The sequence below is a fragment of the Macaca mulatta genome, chromosome 3, assembly GCF_049350105.2.
Source record: "Macaca mulatta isolate MMU2019108-1 chromosome 3, T2T-MMU8v2.0, whole genome shotgun sequence".
Classification (NCBI taxonomy): Eukaryota; Metazoa; Chordata; class Mammalia; order Primates; family Cercopithecidae; genus Macaca; species Macaca mulatta.
Genome location: NC_133408.1, coordinates 95869988 through 95897205, shown reverse-complemented (window position 1 = coordinate 95897205; position 27218 = coordinate 95869988). Strand labels below are relative to the sequence as shown.

The 27218-nt window shown below is 42.3% G+C and overlaps 1 protein-coding gene and 1 long non-coding RNA gene across 5 annotated transcripts in view; one reads left to right on the top strand and one right to left on the bottom strand.

The window, feature by feature from the left end:
- Positions 1 to 869: 869 nt before the first annotated feature.
- Positions 870 to 27218, top strand: part of AVL9 (AVL9 cell migration associated) — a 101730-nt gene continuing 75381 nt past the window's right edge. For 3 of the 4 annotated variants that reach the window (XM_077994556.1, XM_028844784.2, XM_015133728.3), the window contains exon 1: positions 870 to 1112. In XM_077994556.1, coding sequence (XP_077850682.1) covers positions 1020 to 1112 — 93 coding nt within the window. In that variant the 5' untranslated portion in view covers positions 870 to 1019. 4 annotated transcript variants of the gene reach the window in all.
- Positions 14547 to 19856, bottom strand: LOC144339873 (uncharacterized). Its single transcript, XR_013415409.1, has 3 exons — positions 19718 to 19856; positions 15717 to 15842; positions 14547 to 14684 (listed from the first exon to the last, which is right to left on the bottom strand). It is a non-coding gene; the product is annotated as an uncharacterized LOC144339873 (long non-coding RNA).

Sequence of the window (27218 nt, the reverse complement as noted above, 5' to 3'; positions counted from 1 at the left end):
CAAAGGAGTCAGGCTGAGAGGCTTGGACTCTGCTTTCAAGGTAATAGGCTCAGAGTACTAAACCCAAAAAGAGATGGAATGAAAATAATACTCTTTTAAAATCGCAGGACTAGAATAACCATTTTACAAGTATCCAAGTAAACTTCCTTTATTGTCAAGGATATTCGGTTTCAGGTTTTAAATGCGTCTCAGATTGCTACACATAATATTTAAATGAAGGGGAAAAAAGCTCTAGAAACAAACAAACAAGAATTCTCGGGTAAGCAAGTAATTTAAAGGCTGAATACACAGATACGCAACCTCACCAGTATGCTCCATGTTATTACATATTTGAGAATAAGGACGGAGGCCACAGAGGCAAAGGCAAGGAGGTGAAGGAATCGGACACTCGGAGAGTGAATCGAAAAGATGTGAAAAAGCAAGGAAAACAGAAAAGAAGAGGGAAGGGGGAAAACTTTAAGGAGGAAAATGAGAAGGCAAAAGAGAAGGAAGTGCTTTGAGATTGAATCCAGGGAGGAAAAAGCAGGTGTGCCACGCCGCACCTCCAGGTCCCGCGGACACTACAGGCTCCGCAGGCCCAGCCGCCCGGGTCACGAAAGCCCCACCCCGCTGCTCCACGTCAAGGCCCCCTCCGGTCCCCCCCCCGACCCCCCGAACCCCCGACCCCCCGCCCCCGTCCAGTCGATCGCTTTTTTCCTAGCCCCACCTAACTCCCCCAGGCTCCACCTCGGTCTCTCAGAACCCCCAGCCGTCAGGGCCCTCCCGGCCTTGCCCCGCCCCGCCTCGCCGGCAGCTGCCGCCGCGTCAGGTGACAGCCCGGAAGCTGCGGAAGCGGATGAGAGAAGGGCGGCCGCGGCCCCGGGGGCGGGAGCTGCTCTCCCTCCACAGATCTCCCGGTGCGGCCCTCAAGTGCTGCGCTCGCTGACACCCGAAGTCCGCGGCTCTCCGCACACGGTGGGGTCGTCAGACCCGCTGCCCTTGGCAGTCGAAGTCGTAGTGTGGGCCCGCGGCGGCCGCCCATGGAGAAGGCCAGGAGAGGCGGGGATGGCGCCCCCCGGGGGCCCGTACTGCACATCGTGGTTGTTGGCTTTCACCATAAGAAGGGCTGCCAGGTGAGGAAAGGGCCCGCCCCCGCCCCCGGCCGTTCGGGCGTTCGCACCTCCCGGCGCCCCCTGCCCTCCTTCTGTGTTCCCAGCTCGCGTCGTGCAGTCCTCCCCACCGCGCCCGCGACCCTTCGCCTCTCAACCTGACTCCTTTGCAACTCCTCCCACCCGCCCCACATGAAGCCCAGCCCCCACAACCCCTTCCTTTTGCACCTGAAAAATGGTTATGAGCGGCGGAGGCGCAGATTGGTATGTGTAGGTTGTAGGATTTTAGCTTCTGCTTTGGTGGAGTGGGAGGAAGGAATCGAAGACCGGCCCCACTCTCTTCCCCGTCCATCATTGTCTCCACTGGCTTTCTGGGTGTCCACCTATAATGGGAGTCTAGAAAAATTCAGTGCTTGGACTCTGCTTTCAAGGTAATAGGCTCAGTGGGCTTGCATACTAATACTTCAGGTAGCTTGCGCACCTGCAGCCTCTGTAGAAAAATCAGCTTCCTTTGTTTATCTGATGGAAGCCTTGGAATCTGTCGTGTTAAGTACGGTTGTCGATTAACCCTGCCTCCCCCTTCCCATTGGTCCTTAGTTTTGCTATTTCATCTTCTCCGGATTTTACCTTTTGGTGAGAGATGAATCTCTCCAGATCAACCGCAATAAGAGAAGGCGTATTACCGACCAAACCGTTCAAATATAAAGGCGTTTTTCAGCAGCCTCATTGAATCTTTAATCCATCATCTGAAATGGAATATTTGCGATCTGTATATTGAAGGCAAGAGAACAAAATAGAAACAGGATTATCTAATGAGCAAGCAAACACTGGAAGGGAATGATGTCATAATGTGCTAGTGAACAGTAAATTGAAATGCTTTTTTGAAGTATTAAAAATAGTAATGGCCACCACTAGCTCATGAAGCGTTTAGTTTCTTGCATTCCGCAGGAAATGTAACATTTTAGAAGACGTATTGGCAAAAATTAAGTTCTCTAGGGAATAACAGAAAAAGTGATGGGAGTGAAAAAACTGTTTGTGCGTAATTTTGAAATATATCCTCACACCTGTAATGGCAGCACTTTTAGAGACTGATATGAAAGGATCACTTGAGCTCAGGAGTTTGAGACCAGCCTGGGTAACAAAGGGAAACTGTCTCCACAAAAAATTTTAAAAATTAGCTGCATGTGATAGCGCACTTGTAGTCCCAGCTAGTCGGGAGGCTAAGTTGGGAAGATCTCTTGAGCCCAGGAGGCTGAGGCTACAGTGGCCCTTGATCCCACCACTGCACTCCCGCCTGGATGAGAGAGCAAGACCCTGTCTCAAAAGAAAATTTTGGCGACGGGTGCGGTGACTCAATTCTGTAATCCCAGCACTTTGGGAGGCCGAGGCGAGTGGATCACCTGAGGTCAGGAGTTCGAGACCAGCCTGGACAACATGGTGAAAGCCCCGCCTCTACTGAAAATACAAAATTAGTTGCACGTGGTGGCACATGCCTGTAATCCCAGCTACTTGGGAGGCTGAGACACGAGAATCGCTTGAACCCGGGAGGCAGAGGTTGCTGTGAGCCTTGCACTCCAGCCTGGGCAACAAGAGCAAAAAAAAAAAAAAGTTTTGAAAATTGTGTATTACGTGCATAAGTCTTATAATGACTGGTCTAGAATCTGTTCTTTATAACCTGTACATCAGGTGTTTTTAGAGGCTTTAATTAAAGTATGTAAGATTTGCCCCAGGATAGATTAATCAGCTACCTAATTCTCCACGTTACTATTTTACTTCCAGGTGTAAAGGATTAGAGGTGCGTGGCTCATTGAGTTGTGACTCTGACTTCACGTGGTTTTAACTTGTGTGAGGGTACTTAGACTGCTCTTCCAAGTATTCAAAATTGCCGTGGGTCATGTTGACCATCCGTTCTTTCTGTGCGCTGAGATTGTGCATAGGGAAAATTCCTATACTTGGTCATAATTTGTAACTTTTAAATACAAGTGACTGAAGTAAAACCTTTGTTTTAAAAGTGATGCCTTTCAACAGTCCACTTGGTTAAGCATGATAACTTTGTCATTTGACACGGACCTCAAAGTAAAAGCCATCTTCTAATACTGCTGTTGAAGACCCAAAACTAGGCTTGTGGAAAATGTTAATTCATCTTGTTTCTTGCACTTTTCCACCTTTGAAGTCCTCAAATGTATTTTAATTCTTCCCCCCCACCCCCCCCCCAGACAGAGTCTCGTTCTGTCACCCCAGATGGAGTGCAGTGCAGTTGCGGGATCTCCTGCAACTTTCACCTCCTGGGTTCCAGTGATTCTGCTGCCTCAGCCTCCTGAGTAACTGGGATTACAGGCATGCACCACCATACCCGGCTTATTTTTTATATTTTTGGTAGAGACGGGGTTTCACCAAGTTGACCAGGCTGGTCTAGAACTCCTGACCTCAAGTGATCCGCCTGCCTTGGCCTCCCAAAGTGCTGGGATTACAGGCATCAGACTTGAGCCACCGTGCCCAGCCTCAGATGTATTTTAAATGAAAAATCTTTCATTGGAATTTAAATGAACATCTATTACTTTTATCATTTGTTCTTTTTTTTCACTTTTATTTGGGTAACTTGTGGAAGTGAATTATTCTGTAGATAGCGTGTTAGCCTCTAGATGTCATTTTTCTAGTTTACTGATATACTTAACGTTTAGAACATTTTAAGTGATTTTTTGAGTTCTACCATGACATTTAAAGTCGTTTCAAAATATTTACTCATTTCAACTTTTTACTGAATTGTTTAAAATTTAATATTTAACAAGGGATAATAATTAACAAGGGATAATTTAACATTTAACAAGGGATAATAAGTGTGGCCGGGCGCGGTGGTTCACGCCTGTAATCTTTGGGAGGCTCAAGTGAGGCGGATTATTAGAGCTCAGGAGTTTGAGACCAGCCTAGGCAATATAGGGGAACCCCATCTCCCCTAAAAATATAAACATTAGCTGGACATGGTGGCGTTTGCCTGTAATCCCAGCTACTCAGGAGGCTGAGGCGGGAGATTTGCTTGAATCTGGGAGGCGGAGGTTGCAGTAAGCCAAGATCTCCCTACTGCACTCCAACCTGGGTGACAGTGAGACCCTGTCTCAAACAAAACAAACAAAAATTTATCTGACATTAGACCCTTTGGCATGAAATAATTTATGAATACCTTCTCTGTAGTAAATTGGCTTGTTGTTGATTGTATATTCCAGAGTTTTGTTTGTTCCAATATATAAAGTATATTTGTCGAACTACCATAATTTTTTGCTAAGTAGCGTCAAATGTATATCACATTAACTCATTAACTCTTATGGTTTTTTTCACAAACAGGATAGAACTTTTTTAACTACTCAAGTTAAAAGGGAATAGGTTATTTTCCAAAGAGATGTCATAAAAAGTTAAAATAATTAATTTTTGACCACTTTTCTGATAGTTTGTTTTGTATACATAGCTTGCAGTTTTGTCTTAAATAAACTGGATTTACCAAACTGTATTTCTAATACAAAAAAAGAGGAGTAACAATTTTTTTTTTTTAAATTATACTCTTAAGTTCTGGGATACATGGGCAGAACATTCAGGTTTGTTACATAGGTATACATGTGTCATGGTGGTTTGCTGCATAACCAGTCGTCTAGATTTTAAGCCCCGTATCCATTAGGTATTTGTCCTAATGCTCTCCCTCCCCTTGCCCCCCATCCCCCAACAGGTGCCAGTCTGTGATGTTCCCCTCCCTGTGTCTGTGTGTTCTCATTGTTCAACTCCCACTTATGAGTGAGAACATGTGGTGTTTGGTTTTCTGTTCCTGTGTTTGCTGAGAATGATGGTTTCCAGCTTCATCCATGTCTCTGCAAAGGACATGAACTCATTCTTTTTCGTGGCTGCATAGTATTCCATGGTGTGTATATACCACATTTTCTTTATCCAGGCTATCATTGATGACCATTTGGGTTGGTTCCAAGTCTTTGCTATTGTGAATAGTGCTGCATTAAACATACGTGTGCATGTGTCTTTATAGTAGAATGATGTATAATCCTTTGGGTATATACCCAGTAATGGGATTGCTGGGTCAAATGATATTTCTGGTTCTGGATCCTTGAGGAATCGCCACACTGTCTTCCACAATGGTTGGACTAATTTACACTTCCACCAACAGTGTAAAAGTGTTCCTATTTCTCCACATCCTCTCCAGCATCTGTTGTTTCCTGACATTTTAACGATCACCAATCTAACTGGCATGAGATGGTATCTCATGGTTTTGATTTGCATTTCTCTAATGACCAGTGATGATGAGCTTTTTTCCATATATTTGTTGGCCGCATAGATACCTTCTTTTGAGAAGTGTCTGTTCATATCCTTTGCCCACTTTTTGATGGGGTTGTTTGTTTTTTTTCTTGTAAATTTATTTAAGTTCCTTGTAGAGTCTGGATATTAGACCTTTGTCAGATGGGTAGATTGCAAAAATTTTCTCCCATTCTATAGGTTGCCTGTTCACTCTAATGCTAGTTTCTTTGGCTGTACAGAAGCTCTTTAGTTTAATTAGATCTCATTTGTCAATTTTGGCTTTTGTTGCAATTACTTTTGGTGTTTTAGTCATGAAGTTTTGCCCATGCCTATATCCTGAATGGTATTGCCTAGGTTTTCTTCTAGGGTTTTTAGGGTTTTAGGTCTTAGTTTAAGTCTTTAATCCATCCTCTGTTAATTTTTGTATAAGGTGTAAAGAAGGGGTCTAGTTAAAGTTTTCTGCATATGGCTTGCCTGTTTTCCCAGCAACACTTATTAAATAGAGAATCCTTTCCCCGTTGCTTATTTTTGTCAAGTTTGTCAAAGAGCAGATGGCTGTAGATGTGTGGTGTTATTTCTGAGACCTCTGTTCTGTCCCATTGGTCTATATGTCTAAAAAGCAGAAGTATAAAAGAGCTAGAACTAATCTTAACACTATTCCACCAGTGAAGAAAGCAACCAGCAGCAGTGTAGAGAATGGCAGATTTTCCCATCAGTGTGAGTGAACTGGTCACAAAGTCTCCATGGGGTAGCAGAATGTTGCATTGCAAATTTAGAAATGGGTTGATATTAGGGGGATTGTTTATGTTGGGGTGTTACAACTATACTAAAGCCCTGAGTGATTCAGGTTTTGGTGACAGATGACTCACTGTCAAGCCTTTTTTGGCACCTGCTATTAATGAAATCCTGTGGTGACAATAATGAAACATTTGGGAGGGTTTGTTTGATTCTTGTTGAAATAAGTAGTTCTTTGGAACCAGAAAGAAAACTGAAGGGTTAGCAGTTAAGGAAGAATAACCTTTTAAGATTCTTTTTAGCTGCTAGTTTTACAGAAACTTTGTTGTGAAACAAGATTGCATTTTCTGGCCCTTCACTGCACTTTTATTTCTTCAACTTTAATATTTTGGTAGACAGTTTTTCCTGATTTTGGCCATGCTTTTTGTATGTGGTGAAATTATGAAAATCTCTGACCTAGCAGGGCTGCAGCAGTGACAGAACAATGGAATAGTTTTCATTCAGGCTTTGGCATTGTGACTAAGTGGAGTGGGTGTCAACTTGTGTACCTGAACTTAGAAATAAAAATATCAAGAAGATTCCTTCGTTCTCTTATGGGTCCTCCTAGCTAGCAAGAATGTGCCTAATTCCTTTCTTTAGCTTAAACCTTTGATCCCTAGTAAAATACTTATACACCATGAGTAATCGTCTACTTCATGTCATTGATATGATTCAGATCCTTTGCTGAACGCAGATTTTTGCTAAAGGGAAGGCTGCAGAAGGGCCCTAATCTACTAGGGATGGACAACAGGAAGATGCAAACACATAGGGAGAAGAGTCTACTTACCTACTTAATTTTAAGACTGCTCTGATTTTATATGGATTAAGAACTCAGGTTCTCCCTAAGATATTTTGAGAGGATGTTATCTAAGCTGACGTTTTTGGCGGTTTTTAAATCATATTTCAGTATTTTTGAAAATAACATTTATGATAAATAATATGTACTGGCCAGGTGCAGTGGCTCATGCCTGTAATCCCAGCACTTTGGGAGGCCAAGATGGGAAGATCGCTTGAGCCCAGGAGTTCGAGACCAGCCTGGGCAACATAGGGAGACCTCATCTTTGCCAAAAAGTAAAAAAAAAAAAAAAGCCAGGTTTGGTGGTGCATGCCTGTAGTCCCAGCTACTTGGGAGGCTGAAGCAGGAGTATCACTTGAGCCCAGGAGGTCGAAGCTGCAGTGAGCTGAGATGGCACCAGTGCACTCCAGCCTGGGTGACAGTAAAACCCTTTCTCAAAAAAATAAAAAAATAAAAAAATAAAAGAAAAGGTATCAAACCATAATCATGTTTCATGGCCTACCTTTTTCATGTGAAATATACCATTAATATTTTTCTATATTAGTAAATAATTGAATTATGTTTTAAAATTGCTAAATAGTATTTTGTAGAAATACTGTTATTTATTTAACTGATCTCCTTTTTAGATACTTAGGTGGCATTCTAATTTTTCACTATTTTGAATAGTGCTGCAAAGAACATCCTTGTGGCTTTTTGTACCTTTTCTCATAAGTATAGACACTTCATTGTAGCCATTTTTCTTGTGAAGGTTTTATTAAAATGGATTTTGAAACAGAACTTACTGAACACAATTTAAGTTAGTCTGGGTGACTCTTCAGAGCAAATGTCACTCATACTGTGGCATTCTCCGTTTAACATAGAGTTATTTGCACATGGCTCTGACTTCGTCGGGCCCTAGCCGGCCAGAGAGATGACAGAGATGTTAGTAATTACTTCCCAATGTCAGTACTATCCATAGTGATGGTGGTGGTTTCAGCTTCCTTTTATTTGATGCTTTTCTTCCATTGATTGGGAGACCATGTCTACTGAATCTGTTGTGTGAAATAAAATGACTCAGTCACGCGTTATGAAAGGAAACTTACAGCCTTCTTGGTATACTGTCAAGAACTTTATAATAGCTGGTTTTGCTGATAGATTTTTTTTTCATTTGTTTCTGGTTCTTGGCAGTTTTGTAGGTAATTAAGTTGTCAGAAGTGTGACTTCTGAATAAACTCTGGGTGTTCATTTAGATTTGAAATATGGGCCAGGTGTGGTGACTCACACCTGTAAATCCCAGTACTTTGGGAGGCTGAGGCAGGTGGATCACTTGAGGCCAGGAGTTCAAGCCCAGCCTAGCCAACATGGTGAAACCCCCGTCTCTACTAAAATATATATAAATATATATATACACACACACACACACACACACACACATAAATTAGCCAGGCGTGGTGGCACGTGCCTGTAGTCCCAGCTACTCAGGAGGCTGAGGCAGGAGAATCGCTTGAACCTAGGAGGCAGAGGTTGCAGTGAGCCGAGATCTCGCCATTGCACTCCAGCCTGGGTGACACAGCAAGACTCTGTCTCAAGGAAAAAAAACAATAAAACTATATTTGAAATATGGCCCTCTGCACTTGTGCCTTTCATCACACCACTGTGCTCATTGTCACAAGGTATGCTGTTCATATATGTGCACGTGGCTCCAGGGTTTTTTGTTTTTTGTTTTTGTTTTTTTATTTTTTGGAGACAGTCTCACTCTGCCTCCCAGGCTGGAGTGCAGTGGCACAATCTTCACTCACTGCATCCTCCACCTCCTGGGTACAAGCAATTCTCCTGCCTCAGGCTCCCGAGTAGCTGGGATTACCGGTGTGCACCACCACGCCTGGCTATGTTTTGTATTTTTAGTAGAGACAGGGTTTCACCCTGTCTGTTGGCCATGGCGTTTAATTGAAATGTTAATGAACTTTACCCTGGCAATCTTTTGTACATCAATTCATGTTTAACATTTCAATTTTTTTTCATTTCAATATTGAACTTTCATGGGGCAATAGAGATATTATAATTTCTGGGAGTGCATCACACCCACCAAAGGGAGCCTAACACATTCCTAATATCACCAGTGAAGTCCCATGGGGCAGACATGGGTTTCATTAAGAACCTTGCAAAGGCCAGGTATGGTGGCTTACGCCTGTAATCCCAGCACTTTGGGAGGCCGAGGCAGGCGGATCACCTGAGCTCAGGAGTTCAAGACCAGCCTGGCCAACATGGTGAAACCCCATCTCTACTAAAAATACAAAAATTAGCCGGGCGTGTGATCCCCAGCTACTCGGGAGGCTGAGGCAGATGAATCGCTTGAAACTGGAAGGCGGAGGTTGCAGTGAGCTGAGATCAGGCCACTACACTCCAGCCTGGGCAACAAGAGCGAAACTCTGTCTCAAAAAAAAAAAAAAAGAAAGAAAAAGAAACCCTTCTACCTTGTAGCAAATCACAAAACCCTTCATTCTTCAGTACTTTTGAAAGAGGCTTTTCAAAACTGCCATTTAATTCATATGATTTTCTTTCTTTAAATTGTTTAGACTAGTACAGAGCTAGCTAGGATTTAGTGACAGTTCTCCACTTGCGTTCTTTAATGTTGAGCCTTACAAGTATATAATTTTAGAAAAAAAGAACTCAAACAATAGCTCTGCTGTTTTTTAATATTCTGTTTTCACATACTATTCTAAGCAAACATGGTGTCTTAGAGAAATAAAAGCCACGACTTAATATAGGAACCCAGACCTCTCTTGGATGCTCATATATATATTTATGTACTGAGAGCATAAATTTCTATTAAGTAGAGTTGTTTTCTTCGCTCTTGATAAGCAATAGCAAAGATTCTAAGTCCATAAAGTGTGCCCTAAACATAATCTCTGCTTGTTATGAACTATTTTTAAAAACTATCCATGAGAGTCACCATGCAGTTAATTATTGTAATTCTATGAAGATACATATTTTTCTAATTTTTTTCCTGTACATACATATGATAAAGTTTAGTTTAAAAGCTAGGCACAAGAGATTAACAAAAAAAATTAATTAAATTTTTAATTTAAAATGTTTCAGTTTTGAATTTTAAAAATTTTAAACTTTTTACAAATTTTAAACTTTTTAAACTTTAAAACAATTTTAAAACATTTAGAAATTAGGCATAAGAGATTAACAAAACTAGCAGTAAAATAGAATGTTTATAACAATATGCCAGCATCACTGCTCTTGGGCTTTGGGGTCATTATTAAGTAAAATAAAAATTACTCAAACACAAGCACCTTGATACTGCTGCAGTCAATCCAATAACTAAGATGGCTATTCAGTGACTAATGAGAGGGTAGCCTATACAGCGAGGATAGGCTGGACGATGGGATGATTCACAAGTCAAGTGGAATGGAGAGGGACAGTGTAAGATTTCATCACGCTCCTCAGAATGGCACACAATTTAAGACTTATGAATTGTTTATTACTGAAACTTTCCATTTACAATTTTCAGAATGTGGTTGACCATGACTAGCTGAAGCCATTGAAAATGAAACTGGGCAAGGTGCAGTGACTCACACCTGTAATCCCAGCACTTTGGGAGGCCAAACAGGAGTATTACCTGAGGCCACAAGTTCGAGACCAGCCTGGACAGCATAGACCCTGTCTCTATTTAAAAAAAAAAAAAAAAAGAAAGTGAAACTGCAGGTCAGGAGGACTACTGTAATGAAGAAAATACCAATCCTTCACAAACTCTGTCAGAAAACAGAAGAAGAGGGAACATTTCTCAACTTATTTTATGAGGCCAGCATTACATTAATACCAAAGCCAGACAAATTATTATAAGAAAAAAACAAAGATCAATATCCCCCATCAACGTAGATGGAAAAATCCTTAACTAGATAGTTGCAAAAAATCTGGTAATATATAAAAGGAATAATACATCATAACCAAATGGGGTTTGTCACAGGTTGATTTCACATTTGAAAATATCCATTCACAATATTAATAAATAATAGGGTAAAGCTATATGGTACTCTATGGTTGGCAAATGGGGAGGGAAGGTAGAAGGGGAAAGCTCCTAGGGTTTTTATGTATAACCTTGTACCTCCCCACACAGAATCACAACTTGTCAGAACTCACTTTTCAAAGTTAGGCCTTCTTGATAGGCACATTCTTTTTTTTTTTTTTTTTTTTTTTTTTTTTTTTTTTTTTGAGACAGAGTCTTGCTCTGTGGCCCAGGCTGGAGTGCAGTGGCGCAATCTTGGCTCACTGCAAGCTCTGCCTCCCGGATTCACGCCATCCTCCTGCCTCAGCCTCCCAAGTGGCTGGGACTACAGGCGCCCGCCACTGCGCCCAGCTAATTTTTTGTATTTTTAGTAGAGACGGGGTTTCACTGTGGTCTCGATCTCCTGACCTCATGATCCGCCCACCTCGACCTCCCAAAGTGCTGGGATTACAGGCGTGAACCACCGTGCCCGGCCAATAGGCACATTCTTTAAAAGAAAATGTTTAGTGTGAAACATCATACATACACAGAAAAGTGCTTCCATTCCCAATATATAGATCACAAATGTGTATAATCACCTCACAAGTCTAGAAATATTAATAGAATATTGACAGCACCCCAGAAGCCACTGTTGTATGCTTTCCCACTCTTCTTTTTCCTCAACGCTAACCACCCTCTCCACTTGTAACACCATAGATTACTCTAGCTGTTTCTTCACTTTATAGAAATATAATCATGTATTATGCATACTTTTGTGCTTGGCTTCTTTTGTTCAGCATTGTGCTTGTGGAATTCATCTATGCTGTTGCATATTCCTGTGGTTTAATTTCTTCTCTTAACTGTGTAGTGTTCCCTTTGGTGATACCCCACTATTTATTTATTTATTCAACTGTTGACAGGCATTCAGTTGTTTCATCATGGGCTATTACAAATAATGCTATCATGAGCATTTTTTAGATATCTCTTGGTGCACATGTGCAAATCATTTTGTTGGATATATACTTAAGAGTCGAAGTGATGGATTCTAGGGAATACCTATCTTCGCTTTTAGTAGATGATATCAAATTGTTTTCCAAAACAGTGGAACCAATTAACTTTATCACTGGTGTTCTTCATGCTCCTTGCCAACACTGGGCATTGTCCATCCTTTTAATTACAGTAATTTTGGTGGGGTATATAGTGTCATCTCATTGTTTTACTTTACATTTTTTGATTTGTTGGTGAGGCTGGACACTTTTTAATAGGTCTGCTGGTCATTGGGCTGTCCTCTTTTTGTGAAGTACATGCTCCAAGTCTTTTCCTGTTTTTCTATTGGATTATCTTTTTTTTATTTGTTCAAGTTCTTTTTATATTATTGAAAAAAGCCCTTTAAGACTTATATGTGCTGCAAATTCTTTTCCCTCTCTGTCGCTTGCCTTTTCAGTATCTTAATAGTGTCTTTTTTATACCATAATTGAAATGTGGTCAACTATATTAGTCTTTCCCTTTGTGGTTAATACTTTTTAAATGCCATTTAAGACATTTTTACTAATTTGATGTCCTGAAGATATTTTTCTATATTACCTTCTAGATCAGTGTTGTCTAATAAAAATACTGAGCTGCATACATAATTTAAAATTTGTAGTATCCACATTAAGAGAGCAAAATAATCAGATAAAACTAATTTTAATATTGTTATGTAACTCCAAATTATTTCAAAGTTTCAATATAAAAATTGAGATATTTCACATTGTTTTTTCCTACTAAGTAATTAAACTCCAGTGCAAATTTTACTTAATAGCATATCTCAAATGTTCAGTATCCATACATGGACAGAGCAGTTCTAGAAGATTCATTGTTTTTATCCTTTCACATCATATCTTATGTTTCACCTGAAAATGATTTTTTGAATGAATTGTGAGGTAGAAATCATTAGTTACTCATTTAAGCATCCAGTTGACCTAAGACCACTTTATAGAATATAAAGACAGTCCTATCTCCACTGTTCTGTCATGCTACTTTGGTATTAAGGTGTCCACATATGTGTGAGTCTGTTTCTGTATTCTGTGTCATTTGTCTATTTTTCTATGCTTACACCAGTACTACACTATCTTATTATAATTTTTGTAATAAGTTTTGATACCTGGTAAGGAAGAATTTCTTCTTAGGAGAGTCTTGGCTACTCTTGACCCTTTACATTTCCATGTAAATTATAAACAGCTTGCCAGGTTCCACAAAAATATCTTTTGGAGTTTTGATTGAGATTGTATTGAATCTAAGGATCAGTTTGAGGAGAGCACTTCTTTTTGTATTATCTGTTCATCAGATGCTCTCATCTGGGTAGGATCTGGACGTGCTGTGCCTTCCAGGCTCTGCTACCTTTCCCTTTGTGGGATAGAAGCAGCTAACTGAGAGGGAGGCTCAACCCTCAGCTTTGATGAGAGCACTAGAGGGCCCCCTCCCTCTTTTTGCAGGAGACTTTCCTTAAGGGCAGAAAGTCCTTGGCAAGATTCTGGAATTCTAGAATGAAGAAAAATTAAGTCTGGGAGGAACCAGACCCAAAAAAAACACAATGAAACTCTGTATCTATATAGCAGGGGCCTTGTACCCTGTGTGTGAGTTCTCAGGGAGTTCTCAGGGATCACCTGTTCTTGCATTGACTTGAACCTAGGGCACATCAACACAACTTACCCTCCTTGAGAACAGATTAATGCTTTTTACTCCTCACTCTCTTTCTCTGTCGCTAGTCCTATAGTTTGCTTTGTGGTTTCAGACCAAGTTCCATGGAGAAACCAGTTCCAAAGGTAAAGGCTTGTGTATCCTGGCTGACTAGACACGAGAGAAAAGGAACAGACTGTGTTGGCCAGGCTGGTGGCTCACGCCTGTAATCCCAGCACTTTGGGAGGCTGAGGCGGGCAGATCACTTGAGGTCAGGAGTTTGAGACCAGCCTGGCCAACACAGTGAAACCTCATGTCTACTAAAAATACAGAAAATTAGCCAGGCGTGGTGTTGGGCGCCTGTAATCCTAGCTTTTCGGGAGGCTAAAGTGGGAGAATCACTTGAACCGAGAGGTGGAGGTTGCAGTGAACCAAGATCGCACCACTGTACTCCAGCCTGGGCAACAGAGTGAGACTGTGTCTCAAAAAGAAAAAAAGATTGTCTAGAAAAAGGTAATCTCAAGAATCTGAAGAGGGTTAACAAAATGAGGATTAAGGCAAAATACAGTTAGTAATAAGATAACCAGGAATCTGGTCATGGAAAAGGGGTCCTTGTAACTTACTGAGGCTGAACGTTGGTTTACCGTCTTTCATTTTCTACGTCCATCAAATCAGGCTTCTGGGAATCCACAGTCCTGACAATTCTGAACTGTCCCAGTAGGAGGGAAGCCATCTCTGCAGGGTGAGATTTGTGAGCCATCAGGTCTGGTTGTGGGAGTCCACAGTCCTGTCACTTCTGAACTGCCCCAGTAGGAGCAAACCCACCTCTCCAGGGTGAGATTTGTGAGCCGTCAGGTCTGGTTCTGGGAGTCCACAGTCCTGGCACTTCTGAACTGCCCCAGTATGAAGGAAGCCATCTCTCCAGGGTGAGATTCGTGAGCCATCAGGTCTCGTTGGGAGAATCCACAATCCTGGCAGTTCTAAACTGCCCCAGTATGAGGGAAACCATCTCGCCAGGGTGAGATTTGTGAGCCATCAGGTCTGGTTGTGGAAGGTCACAGTCCTGGCAGCTCTAAACTGCCCCGGTAGGAGGGAAGCCATCTCTCTAGGATAAGATGCAAGGGGGTACTAGGGTGTGGGGACTAGAGTACAGGGGACTAGCAAGAGGGGCTATGAGGAGGGCAAGGGGGAAAGATAGGGGGACACTTGGAAAGGGGTGCCTGACAAGCAGGGCGGCGGCATATGGACACTCTGGAATTAACAGAGGAAGAGCTGGGCAGGGAGTTCTGGGGGGTAGAGTGCTGGGAAGGGGCAACATTAGTCAGCTGGGGGAAATGAGTAGGCTGGAAAATTGAACAATTTGGACGGCCCTGGAGAGGAGGCTGAGGGCAGGAAGTTTGAGAAGTAAGGGGAGGAAGGAGGGCTGGAACACGAGAGCGGGAAGGAACAGAAAGAAATGGAGGCCAGCGTTGAGGCTGAGAAATTGGAGGTAGCTTTCTGGTCATTTTTCCAAATGAGTGCTGTAGTAACTCACTTGTCCAAACAAGTCAGAATGAACAACTGAGATGTGCTGAGACCAACTCCAGCGACATTCCATCACAGAATGCCTATTATGAAACGTACATTTATTTTCTTGGGACATTTCTTGACGGAATGCCTATTATGAAACATACATGCTCCCTCTTGTTCTAGTGAGGAGGCCCCACCAATCAGGGAAATTGTCCCAGTTTCTCATTTCAAAAGTGGTCATGGGAAGTAGCAAAGAAAATAAATGGGTCTGTAATTATTGGTCCTTGTTCATGGGATACCATGTAGTTTTGCCCCTCCATAGGCAAAAATTGATCAAGGAGCTAACAGAGGCAGGGGCTTGGGGCCTAGGAGAGCAGTTCTGAAGTAGGAATTGGGAAAATGGGAAGTCAGTATCCTCTTCTCTTTCCCTTACTACCTTATTGAAAGCCCTTTCACATCATTTACCTCACTGTGTGAATGCAGATGATTAGAGATGTTACGTTCATTTTACCGACGAGGACACTAAAGACCAGAAAGCGAATGCCAGTAGGCACAAAGCAGGTGGGACTAGAACTTGGCCAAATAGAGGGCTGGTGGGAGGGAGCACAAGATGGCACAAAGTGCTTACCAGCATCTTTGCCTCCTCCTATGTCTCTGGACAGGATCTTGTAGGAGGAGCTTAAGAGCAGAACTGTACTTTTCGTAGTTTACCTCTTAGTTCTTGTGTTCCCTTGGTTTGATTCCTTTCTGTTCCCTGGAACCAGAAACATAAGGCTAAAGCTGGTACACTCTCTGCCCTTTGAAACTGTGCCCCAAAGAGCCGAAGACAGCAATAACAGAAATCTTCGAGCTTGCCGGATGGAAGATAAGAAAAGAAACAACTTGCTAAAATAAAACTCCCTCCCCTTCTAAGAGAATGAAGTTGGCTAAACTTGGTTAAAACGAATATGGCCAATGAGTATATGCAGAGTGAACTTGCTTATATCACAACCCAAATTTCTACCACGTGTTTCATACTAACTCCCCCTGTTTCATACTAATGAAAGGAATGAGGCACATCCCCCATATATCTCCCAACTTTCTGAGCCCAGCACAAACACATTCCTCCATATTTCTTTCAAACTTCAGAAAAACATCACCTGGGAGATCTCCGATAAGGAATGCTAAATGTAGAATGTTAACCAATTGTAATGCTGTAACCGAGAGAATTACCTTGTTCCCTATAACTTTACATATCCTGTTTACATCGGGCTATAAAAAGCAAGCACTCGCATTGTTCGAGGCCCTCCTATATGCTGTGGAACGGAGGGCCCTCCTATATGCTGTGGAACGGAGGGACCAAGTTCGAACTTGTAGTAAAGATCCTTGCCGCTTGGCTTTGACTCTGGACTCTGGTGGTCTTCTTTGGGGGAACAAACGGTCTGGGCATAACACTAACTCCCCCTGAATTTGCGTATGGGATCCATGAGGAGGTACGAAGAGATAGTTGTGCATGTCTGAGGGACTTTCCAGATGTTCCTTTGCCTTCTACCAATCACTTGCTAATCCCAGAATCAGCCCCCTAACCTTTTCTAATAAAAGTACTGCCTTAAAACTAGCATAGGGAGACAGATTTGAGCTGGACTCATGTCTCTTTGTTGAGTAACCTGAATGAAAAGCTTTTCTTTTCTCAAAAACCTGGTGTCATAGTATTGGCTTTGTAAACCAAAAATAAAATTGAAAGGCCTCCCTGCAACCATCCCAATGGATTCCCTCCTCTGCCAGGGCACCCTGAAATGTAACCTGAAAAGACTGGTTCAGGCCACGGAAGCCAGGTGGGGGTTGGACTTGCTTCATTATACCCTTCCAGCATTACTATCTACACAGACCTTACATTTGATAAGAAACATTTACAGTCTATTCTCTTTAAAGCCTGATACTTGGAGGCTTCATCTGCATGATAAAACCTAGGTCTCCACAACCCCTTGTCTTCACCCAGACATTCTTTTCTATAGATAAAAACTCAACCAATTGCCAATCAGAATATGTTTAAGTGTACCTAGGACTTGGGAGCCTCCCCCTTTGAGTTGTCCCACCCTTCCAGATCAAACCAATGTAAATCTTAATGTACTGATTGATGTATTGAAGGGGGCCTGCCCCTCCACACCTGTGGGTATTTCTCACAAGGTGGAGACGAAAGACTGAGAAAAGAAGACGCGGAGACAAAGTATAGAGGAAGAAAAGTAGGCCCAGGGTGTAGCAGGATGAGCCGCAGACAAAACCTCTCAGACACCAAGTTGTAGAAGGAAGGGCTTTATTCAGCTGGGAGCATCAGCAAGCTACTGCCTTAAAAATCCTTAAAATCCGAGCTCCCCGAGTGCACAATTTCTGTCCTTAAGGGCTCACAACGCTAAAGATTTCATAGGAAAGGGTCGTGATTGAGCAATCTAGGGGATACGTGACAGGGGTTTCATGCACTTGTAGAAACAGAACAGGGCAGGGAGTTTCACAGTGTTCTTCTATACAATGTCTAGAATCTATGAATAACATCGGTTTCTAAGTTATGAGTTGATTTTTAACTACTGGGTTTAGACCAGGCAGACCTAGGCCTGGTTTTGGGCCTGGCGCCAGGCTGCCTGTCTTTAGTTTTACTTCCTTATTTTTTTCTTAAAACAGGTACTGAGTATAAAACAATGTGAGAGGGTCTTTTTCTTTCCTCATTTCCCCTCTTTGAGACCTTCACTCATTAGTTGGAGTTCTCTTGTTTTTGCTGCTTATGTCTTTTTGTGCAATAGATTGATAGTGATTCATATAGTACACTTGTACTGAAGCATTTTGGTGAACGAAGGTGGCAATGAAGTTTTTTTTTTTATCGTTTGAAGAAGTACAGGTAGCAAACAAGGGAGCAGTAAGCAGGTTCTTATTACTATTATAACTTTTATTGTAAGAGTTTTAAATCCTCCTAGTGCTGGGAACTAATTTTTAAACATGGCTTCAGGATCGAATTCGTGCTACACTTGTGCAGGCTACATGTGTCAGTTTTGTCATATTTTTAACTATGTCTTTAATTGCTTGCCTTTGATTATCTATGTGTAGACAGTAATTAGTAAGGTTAAATTTCTTATAGACCTCTCTTTCAGCTGCTAGCTAGTAGTCGAGAGCCAATCTATTTTGATAGATAACATTTCTTATCTGAGTCTCTTGCGGGGCAAGAACAGTCAAGGCTTGACCGGTTTTATTAGTAATAATTTCTAAAACAACTTGTAACCATGTGATTCGGTTGAGCATGTAGATGGGGGTCTGATATCTTTATGAGCCATCTTGTGCCCAAGTGGCTGGTCCGTAGTATTGTATGATTCTTTCTGGGGGCCATTCGTCATCTTTCTAATCACCTGTGGCTATGCTTCGTTTTTGGCGGGAAGCATAAACTGGGAAGCCTAGAAGTTCACCTGTTTTTATGGGCAGTAAGAAGAAAGATGGCTTAATGGTGCCAATTACACAGCTACCTGTCCACTGATCAGGCAGCTTAGGATAAGCTCTGCATCTACATATCCAGTATAACCTGGTGGGGGCTGTCCTGTCCCGGTGGAATTCTGAGTGGGCCTAAACAGTCTGCAACTTTGGAAATTTACTGAAGGGATTTCTTTCTGTGTAATTGGAATTCCACTATGTAACTGTTTTTGCAGTACCATTATACAGCTTTTGCCTAAGACAACTAAGCCGCCCTACAGGATGAGTGAACCTTTTCCCTTCTTTAGCTATGCAATACTGTCTAATAATTGAGGCTTTTAGAACCTAAAAATTGTCAGAGTGGTTCTTTTGGGCCGGGAATTCATCAGGAACTGGGTCTGTAGGAACTAATTCTTGGGCTTCCTATGGCCATTGATCTCCTGTTACGGTTCCTCCACAAACATAACAAGAAGTGACTTTTAGAGACTGGGCTACATGTTTGGCTAATTGCAAAAACAAATTTTTAGTTTTTCCTAGAATCTCAGGTACTGGAACCTTTAGTTCATCATAGAAAGTCTGAAATACTGGTTCTGGAGAGCGTCTCTGAACCTCTCCTTTTATTAAGATGCTTACGCTAGGATCTAGTCCTTTTCCATCAATGCTTAATGTTACGTATTTTCTTTTATTCTATTTTGGGTCTGAGGGGTTGTGATTACTAATTCTAAAGGGTTGCAGCTCCTACTCGTGCAGGAGGAGCCGACTTTTCCTTTTTGGAGCCAAACAGGATCTTTTTTATCTTTCTAAGTAGCCTAAATGACACAAGACTAGTACTGACACATCTCACATGAATATGATTCTTGACAGATATACTTAGTTTTGCTGTGTAACTTTTTTCCTAATCTAGAGAACCGCATCCTATCCTATGCTGCTAACGATTAACAGCGGCACAGGCATCAAATTTTAAGGTTACATTTTTGGGGACCTCTCTTCTGTTCTAGCAATTACTTTACTTGTGCCCTTTAGGAAAGGACCAGTCCTTAGTCTTACTTCAAAGACTGTAATCATGGAAGGTTCAGAGGGCTGGTCACTTCCTGGATTACATACTTTGTACTGGGTGTCATTATACAAACAGGTTCCTTTTGGAGTTCTTAGGTATTCATAATAGCTATAAAATAAAAAGATTGTCTTAACTTGTCCTACCTCAGTGACCTGATGTATACACTGACGGCAGTCCTCGGTGTGGGAAGAAGCAGTAGAAGTTTTTACCACAGAGGTCCATGTTATAACGAAAATAAGTCCCACGACGACTTTCCTTATGCTTAGGCTATGCGTGGATCAGTCAGCTTCCGGGTGTGACTGGAGCAGGGCTTGTCGTTTTCCTCAGGGTCACTTTGCAGGGATTGTCCAGGCTTGGTTTGGCCTCCTAGGTCTCAGTGGCTGCAGGCTTCATGCAACTGTGGTGAATCCAGGCTGGGATTCCTTCCACCTTTACAGCTGTGGGAGTGGTCAGGATAATGGTCTGGGGTCCTTTCCACTGTGGCCGCATTGGAGCCACGTTCCAGTCCTTGATCCACACACAGTCACCTGGAGCAAAAGGGTGAACTGGGGAGAATAAGCTGACTGGGCACCTCTCATTTACCTAAGTTGAGATAGTCTGGGTTATTTTCCTCAAGGCCTGTGGTGTTGCCGCTGTAATTTAATCTTACCTAACTCTTGGGGAGTACCCGGAAGTCCTCGCAGTATAGGAGGAGGCCTATGATACAGAATTTCATAGGGGGAGTATCCTGTTTTCTTAGAGGGGGTACACCTAATTTTAAACAATACTATAGGAAGGGCTTGTGTCCATTTTAATCTTGCCTCTTGACATACTTTCTTTTAACTATTTTTGATAGTTCGATTCATTCACTCCACCTTTCCGGAACTCTGAGGTCAATAAGCGGCATGTAACTTCTATGAGATTCTTAATACCTTTGCCGTCTTCTGTGCCAAGTCAGCCACAAATGCCGGCCTGTTATCTGAGCCGATTCGTAGAGGCAGTCTAAACCTAGGGATGAGATCTCGAAGAAGCACACAGGTTGCTTCACGAACTTTTTCAGTTTGTGTTGGATAAGCTTCCACTTACCTAGAGTAAGTACACACTGGAACCAGTAAATACTTGTTACCTCCGCATTTGGGCATCTCTGTGAAGTCCACTTGAAGATCTTCAAAAGGAGCCGCTCCATAGGTTTGTATGCCCGGAGGCACAGAGGGGCCTTGCTTTGCATTGTGCTGTCCACAGGTAATGCTACTGTTGTAGCAAGAGCTGGCAAGTGTGAGATGTAGAAATACTGGCCTAACAGCTTTTCAAGTGATTCTTGACCTGAATGGGTAGTTTCATGTACAGCCAGCACGACTGCGGCTCCTAACAGCTGCAGCACAGCTATTCTTCTATCTGATAACTTTATCCATCCTTCGTTTATTGTTTGTCCTCCGTCTGTCTGAAGAAAATCTTTTTCCTCTTTAGAATGAGTTGGCACCAGATCAAGCATTTGAGGGAGTAGTGGGACTGTGACTAATCCCCGGTAAGAAGTAGATGCTGCTTTTGGTGCCTCTGTGTCTGCTGGGGAGTTTCCTTGGCTTACCGAGGTGGAAACTCGCTGGTGTCTCTTGCAATGCATGACTGCCACCTTTTGTGGTTTTCACAGTGCTTCTAATAATTGTAGAATTTCTTGTCGATATTTTATATCTTTTCCCCTAGAATTTAACAGGCCTTTTTCTTTATACAATGCTCCATGTACTTGAAGGGTTAGAAAGGCATATCGAGAATCAGTGTAGATGTTTAGTCTTACCTTCACTGGGTTTCAGAGCCTTCACTGAATTAGAGCTATGAGTTCTGCTTTTTGGGCCGAAGTGCCCTGGGGCAATGGCTTAGCTTCAACGACGTCATCTAAGGTTACTACCGCATATCCTGCGCACCTTTCTCCTTGTGAGTTGATGAAGCTGCCTCCGTCCACGTGTAACTCCTAATCTACCGATGCGTATGGCTGGTCTCGAATATCTGGTCTTCTAGAATAGACAGAGTCTAACACCTACCTCTACACAATTATGTTTAACAGGGCTGTCAGATACTGGGAGCAAGGTGGCAGGATTTAAAGTGTTGCAAACTTCAATGGTTATGCGGGGATTTTCACAGAGCAAGCTTTGGTATCTAGTTAGTCTAGCATTCATTAGCTAATGGTGTTCTTTGGTATTTATTAAAATTACCACAGCATGGGGGGGCTTTATGTTCAGGTTTTGCCTAAGAGTTAGCTTATCTGCTTCTTGTGCTAACAGGGCCATTGCTGCCAGGGCCCTACAGTCTGGGTTAAAACTCCAACTGCCATTTTTTCTCTTTTTGACACACAGAGCGCAAAGAATTTTGTCAGGTCAGTTAGCTCAGGGCTGGGGCCAACAGGAGTTTTTCTTTTTTTTTTTTTTTTTTTGAGACGGAGTCTGGCTCTGCCACCCAGGCTGGAGTGCAGTGGCGCGATCTCAGCTCACTGCAAGCTCCACCTCCTGGGTTCACGCCATTCTCCTGCCTCAGCCTCCCGAGTAGCTGGGACTACAGGCACCTGCCACCTCGCCCGGCTAGTTTTTGTATTTTTTAGTAGAGACGGGGTTTCACTGTGTTAGCCAGGATGGTCTTGATCTCCTGACCTCATGATCCGCCCCTCTCGGCCTCCCAAAGTGCTGGGATTACAGGCTTGAGCCACCGCGCCGGGCCAGGAGTTTTTCTTTTTAACTCATGAAAAGCTCGTTGCTGTTGGTTGTAATAGATGTAGTTTATCTAATCTACATTTTTATTGACTGTCATCTACCAAAATATTGACGTAAATCCTGTAACTATTTGATTTCAGACTTTAAATTGATCTGGTATTCCTTGCAGGGCTCCAATTGCATCTAAATAGATGTGAGAGTTGAAAGACCTATAAGGGGCTTCTCTTGCTTTACAATGTCTTATTATTATTATTATCATTATTTTTCTTTCTCTGGTTGATGAAATGCCAGGGTGAAAAGGATAGCCAAATGGACTAAAGCACAAGTGCCACTGTGTTTATTCAGTAGAGTGACCAGTAAAGGTCCACCACAATACTACCACACATCTGCTCAGGGATGAACAAGGGCTGACTGATTGATAAGCTCTTGAAAATTCTTAAGCTCACTGCATCGTTTCAGGTCTTCAAGGAATGCTAAGTTCCCTCCCTGCCGTGAGAGACATGAAGTGAGCTTAGTGTTGGGAGACAGAAGCTGGATGGCCTTCGGGGGCTGACCCGCAGGGACTTCGGGATATAGCAGAGAGAGCTTGGCATGACATTACTCCAGGCTGTAGAATCCCGGAAAAGAGCTACCATGCAGCCTTCGCCTGGTCGCCTGGAGGACCACCTTAGTGGAAGGGGGACAATCAGGGCCTCTGGCCTGCCATGTGCACAAGCACAACAATTGCTTTTATTTAACCTCCAGATGGAATATTTGATCCATTTCAACCAGGCACTTGCCTTTTGGTATGTTGTCTTAATTGCCAAAGTTTGTTTTAAGTCTTTAACTTCTATGATCCTGTAGTAAAATGAATGTTTCCTTTAGCACCTATTTTTATTAGTTTTTAGACCAAAGAAAGTTAAACACCATTTTATATTTAATAATGCTACTTGTATGATTTTTATACCAGATAAGCTAAATTTTACCTTTATATTAGTGTGTTATTAATGTTTAACTTAATTTTAATAAAACTTTGTAGACATATTTATCCAATTTTTTATGTTTGACCATAAGGTAAGATTTTATAGACTCCTTTTAACCTTTCATAATTTTTGTTAAAGAGCGAGTTGATGCTTTAAGAAAAACCTGTTGCATTTTACTTTAATGTCCAGTTCACAGAAAAACTGGATGGTACCTTTTTAACTTTAGCTAGTATGTTTACACACAGAATTTTCTTTACGATTAACGTTTTAAACTTGCTTAAACTTTCAAAACAATGTTTTTTTTAACCTTTTAATGTACGTAAAAATCCGCATTCTTATGCCTCCTTATAATCTTTTTTTTTTTTTTTTTTTTTTTTTGAGACGGAGTCTCGCTCTGTGGCCCAGGCTGGAGTGCAGTGGCCGGATCTCAGCTCACTGCAAGCTCCGCCTCCCGGGTTCACGCCATTCTCCTGCCTTAGCCTCCCAAGTAGCTGGGACTACAGGCGCCCGCCACCTCGCCCAGCTAGTTTTTTGTATTTTTTAGTAGAGACGGAATTTCACCGGGTTAGCCAGGATAGTCTCGATCTCCTGACCTCGTGATCCGCCCGTCTCGGCCTCCCAATCCTTGTAATCTTTTTACCGAAGGTATATTTTACTTTTCTTATACACCTTGCACATAAACTGTTTCTTCAATAGTACTCAGGAGGCCTTGTTACTTTTAAATTATATAACATTTTTTGCATAAAAAATTTTTTTAACAGTTTTTTTCTTTTATGACTTTCGCAGACAATTTTTTGACTTGTCTCAACTTTCTGACTTATTACAAACATTTTTTTCTTTAAACAACCAGTTAATTTATTTCAGGACAAGAATTTACCACATAACATTCTTTTTATGTAAATTCTGCCTCTTCCCTTTTTTCCCTTTCTTGAAATTTTTTTTTAACATCATTCCTAGTGGGGTGGGCTTATTTGTGCCTGACCTATGCTTCGAGACAAAACACTACACTCACATCACACGCACACCACAAAACAAACAAAAAAAAACAGGTAAGAAAGGGCACACACACACTTCTGCAGTTTACACCAAACCAAAATCAAAACTAAAATCAGAGGATCCGGAAATCCAAGCCAACTCAAAACCAAAACCAAAGTATCAAGCAATCCAAGTCAAGTCAAGTCAAAAACAAAAACCAAAGTGCCAGATCAGGCCACGCTTCTACTCAAATGGAGTAGGCAAGTTCCCAAGACCAGTCCACTGAAGTGCCAATAAAGGCACGCCATGGGTGATCAGGCTACACTTCCACTAAAATGGAGTAGGCAAGTTCCCAAGACCAGTCCTATCAAGCAATTCAAACCAAGTCAAAACTAAAACCAATACCAAAGTGCCAATAAAGGCATGCCATGGGTGATCAGGCCACGCTTCTACTCAAATGGAGTGGGCAAATTCCAAAGACTAGTCTAACCAAGTTTCAGATGTCAGGACTCCAAGTACCAGTTCCTTCCCAGTGTTCAGCCACTGTGTTAATCCTCTGCGGGGGCCTGCCATGCGCTGCTGTGGTGAGGCGTTCCACTGGGGCAGTTGCGTACCCAGGAGCGCTCTTTGGATCGAGTCACTCAGGCTGGCTGGAGGTCCCCCACAGGGATGCTCCACAGGGCAGGCCTAAGCCGCCTAAGGGGCTGCCTCGGCCGTCAGTTACCTGGGTTCCGGGTCAAGGAACCAAGAAATGTAGCAGGACTAGCCGCAGACAAAACCTCTCAGACACCAAGTTGTAGAAGGAGGGGCTTTATTCAGCTGGGAGCATCGGCAAGCTACTGCCTTAAAATCCGAGCTCCCCGAGTGCACAATTTCTGTCCCTTTTAAGGGCTCACAACACTAAAGATTTCATAGGAAAGGGTCGTGATTGATTGAGCAATCTAGGGGATACATGACAGGGGTTTCATGCACTGATAGTCAGAACAGAACAGGGCAGGGAGTTTCACAGTGTTCTTTTATACAGTGTCTGGAATCTATGAATAACATTGGTTTCTAAGTTATGAGTTGATTTTTAACTACTGGGTTTAGGCCAGGCAGACCCAGGCCTGGTTTTGGGCCTGGCGCCGGGCTGCCTGTCTTTGGTTTTACTTCCTTATTTTTTTCTTAAAACAGGTACTGAGTACAAAACAATGTGAGAAGGTCTTTTTCTTTCTTCAAGGGGACTGGTGCTCAGCAAGTTAGGACCTGCACTGGTGCTGGTCTCTGAGTTCTCTCAGTATTTATTGATTACCATCTTTACTATCTTGGTGAGGGGAATGTGGCATAACCATAGGGTGATGGTGGGGAGACAGGGTCAGCAGAAAAACATGTGAGCAAAGGAATCTGTCATAAATAAGGAAAGGTGTTGTGCCTGGATGTGCACGTAGGCTAAATTTATGTTTAACTTTACATAAACATCTCAGTGCAGTAAAGAGTAACAGAGCAGTATTGCCACCATGATGTCTCGCCTCCAGCCATAAGGTGGTTTTCCCCTATCTCAGAATAGAATGTATGCTCGGTTTTACACCAAGTCATTCCATTCCCAGAGATGTGCAGAAGACAAATGCGTTCCTCTTATCTCAGCTGCATAGAGGTCTTCCTCTTTCACTAATCCTCCTCAGCACTGACCCTTTATGGGTGTTGGGCTGCGGGGCTGTAAGATCTTTCCCTTCCCACCAGGCCATATCTTAGGCTGTCTCTGGGGAGAAACCTGGACAATACCCAGGCTTTCTTGGGCAGCGGTCCCTGCAGCCTTCCACAGTGCATCGTGTCTCTGGTTAATAGAGAATGGAGAATGGCGATGACTTTCACAAAGCATACTGCCTGCAAACACATTTTTAACAAAGCACAGCCTGCACAGCCCTAAATTCCTTAAGCCTTGAGTCAATACAGCACATGTCTTTGTGAGCACAGGGTTGGGACAAGAGTTACAGATTAACAGCATCTCAAAGCAGAACAATTTTTCTTAGTGCAAATCAAAATGGAGTTTCTTATGTCTTCCTTTTTCTACATAGACATAGTAGCAATCTGATCTTTCTTTTCCCCACAATGTATTATGTCTCCCTAAAATGTATAAAAGCAAGCTGGAGCCCAACCACCTTGGGCATGTGTCCTCAGGACCTTCTAAGGCTGTGTCACAGATGCATCCTTAACCTTGGCAAAACAAACTTTTTAAATTGATTCAGACTTGTCTCAGATACTTTTTGGTTTACAAATTGGTGATCAATTGAAGAGACTCTGAGTATAGGTGGCCTCAACCTTTGACAAATCTATTGATATTTAGTAGCAGCTTTTAGCAGCCTTTATGGTCGAAACCAACAGGACAATTGGCTGAGGCCTGGGAGCCCTCCTCCCTCTAGAGAATCCCTGATCTCCCCAAATTTGGTTGAGATCCAAAGTGTATTTTGCTGTGCAACTCCTTTTCTAGAGTTTTACTTGCTTCCAACAAGGAAAGCAAGTTTTCCTGCTTCCCTGACAATAGAAGGCCGGTAACTCCTTTCTGGAGTTAGAGCTCACTTCCAACAGAGAAGGCAAGATTGAGTTTTCCTGCTTCTAGAATGGTAGAGAGCACTATTCTGTCTGATACCCATTCCTAAGTAAGTAGCTGAATTGGGGTTTCATCTTGGTTAAAGTTATGATCCAGCTGGTCGTAATTTCTCCTTACTGTTACAGCGCTCAGTAATCATATTGTTGGGGTTTTTGTTGTTGTTCTGGTCTTTCTCACATCAGATTTGACCAATTCTGCCTGACTTAGTAGATCTGAAATTCCAAATTGTAGGGAACAGGGCCTCTCTGAATTAGTTAAAATTCCTTGCTGCTGCAAAAGAAAAAAAAATCCATTTTTGGTTGCTTCCTGTCTTTAAAAAAAATTGTTCTTTCATTTACTTTTCTTCTACCTGATTCCTCCTTCCCCCCATTTGCCATATTCAATACCAAGAAAAATCTAGAGATGACTCAAACCCCTTAACGCAGAACAAAGGCACCACTCA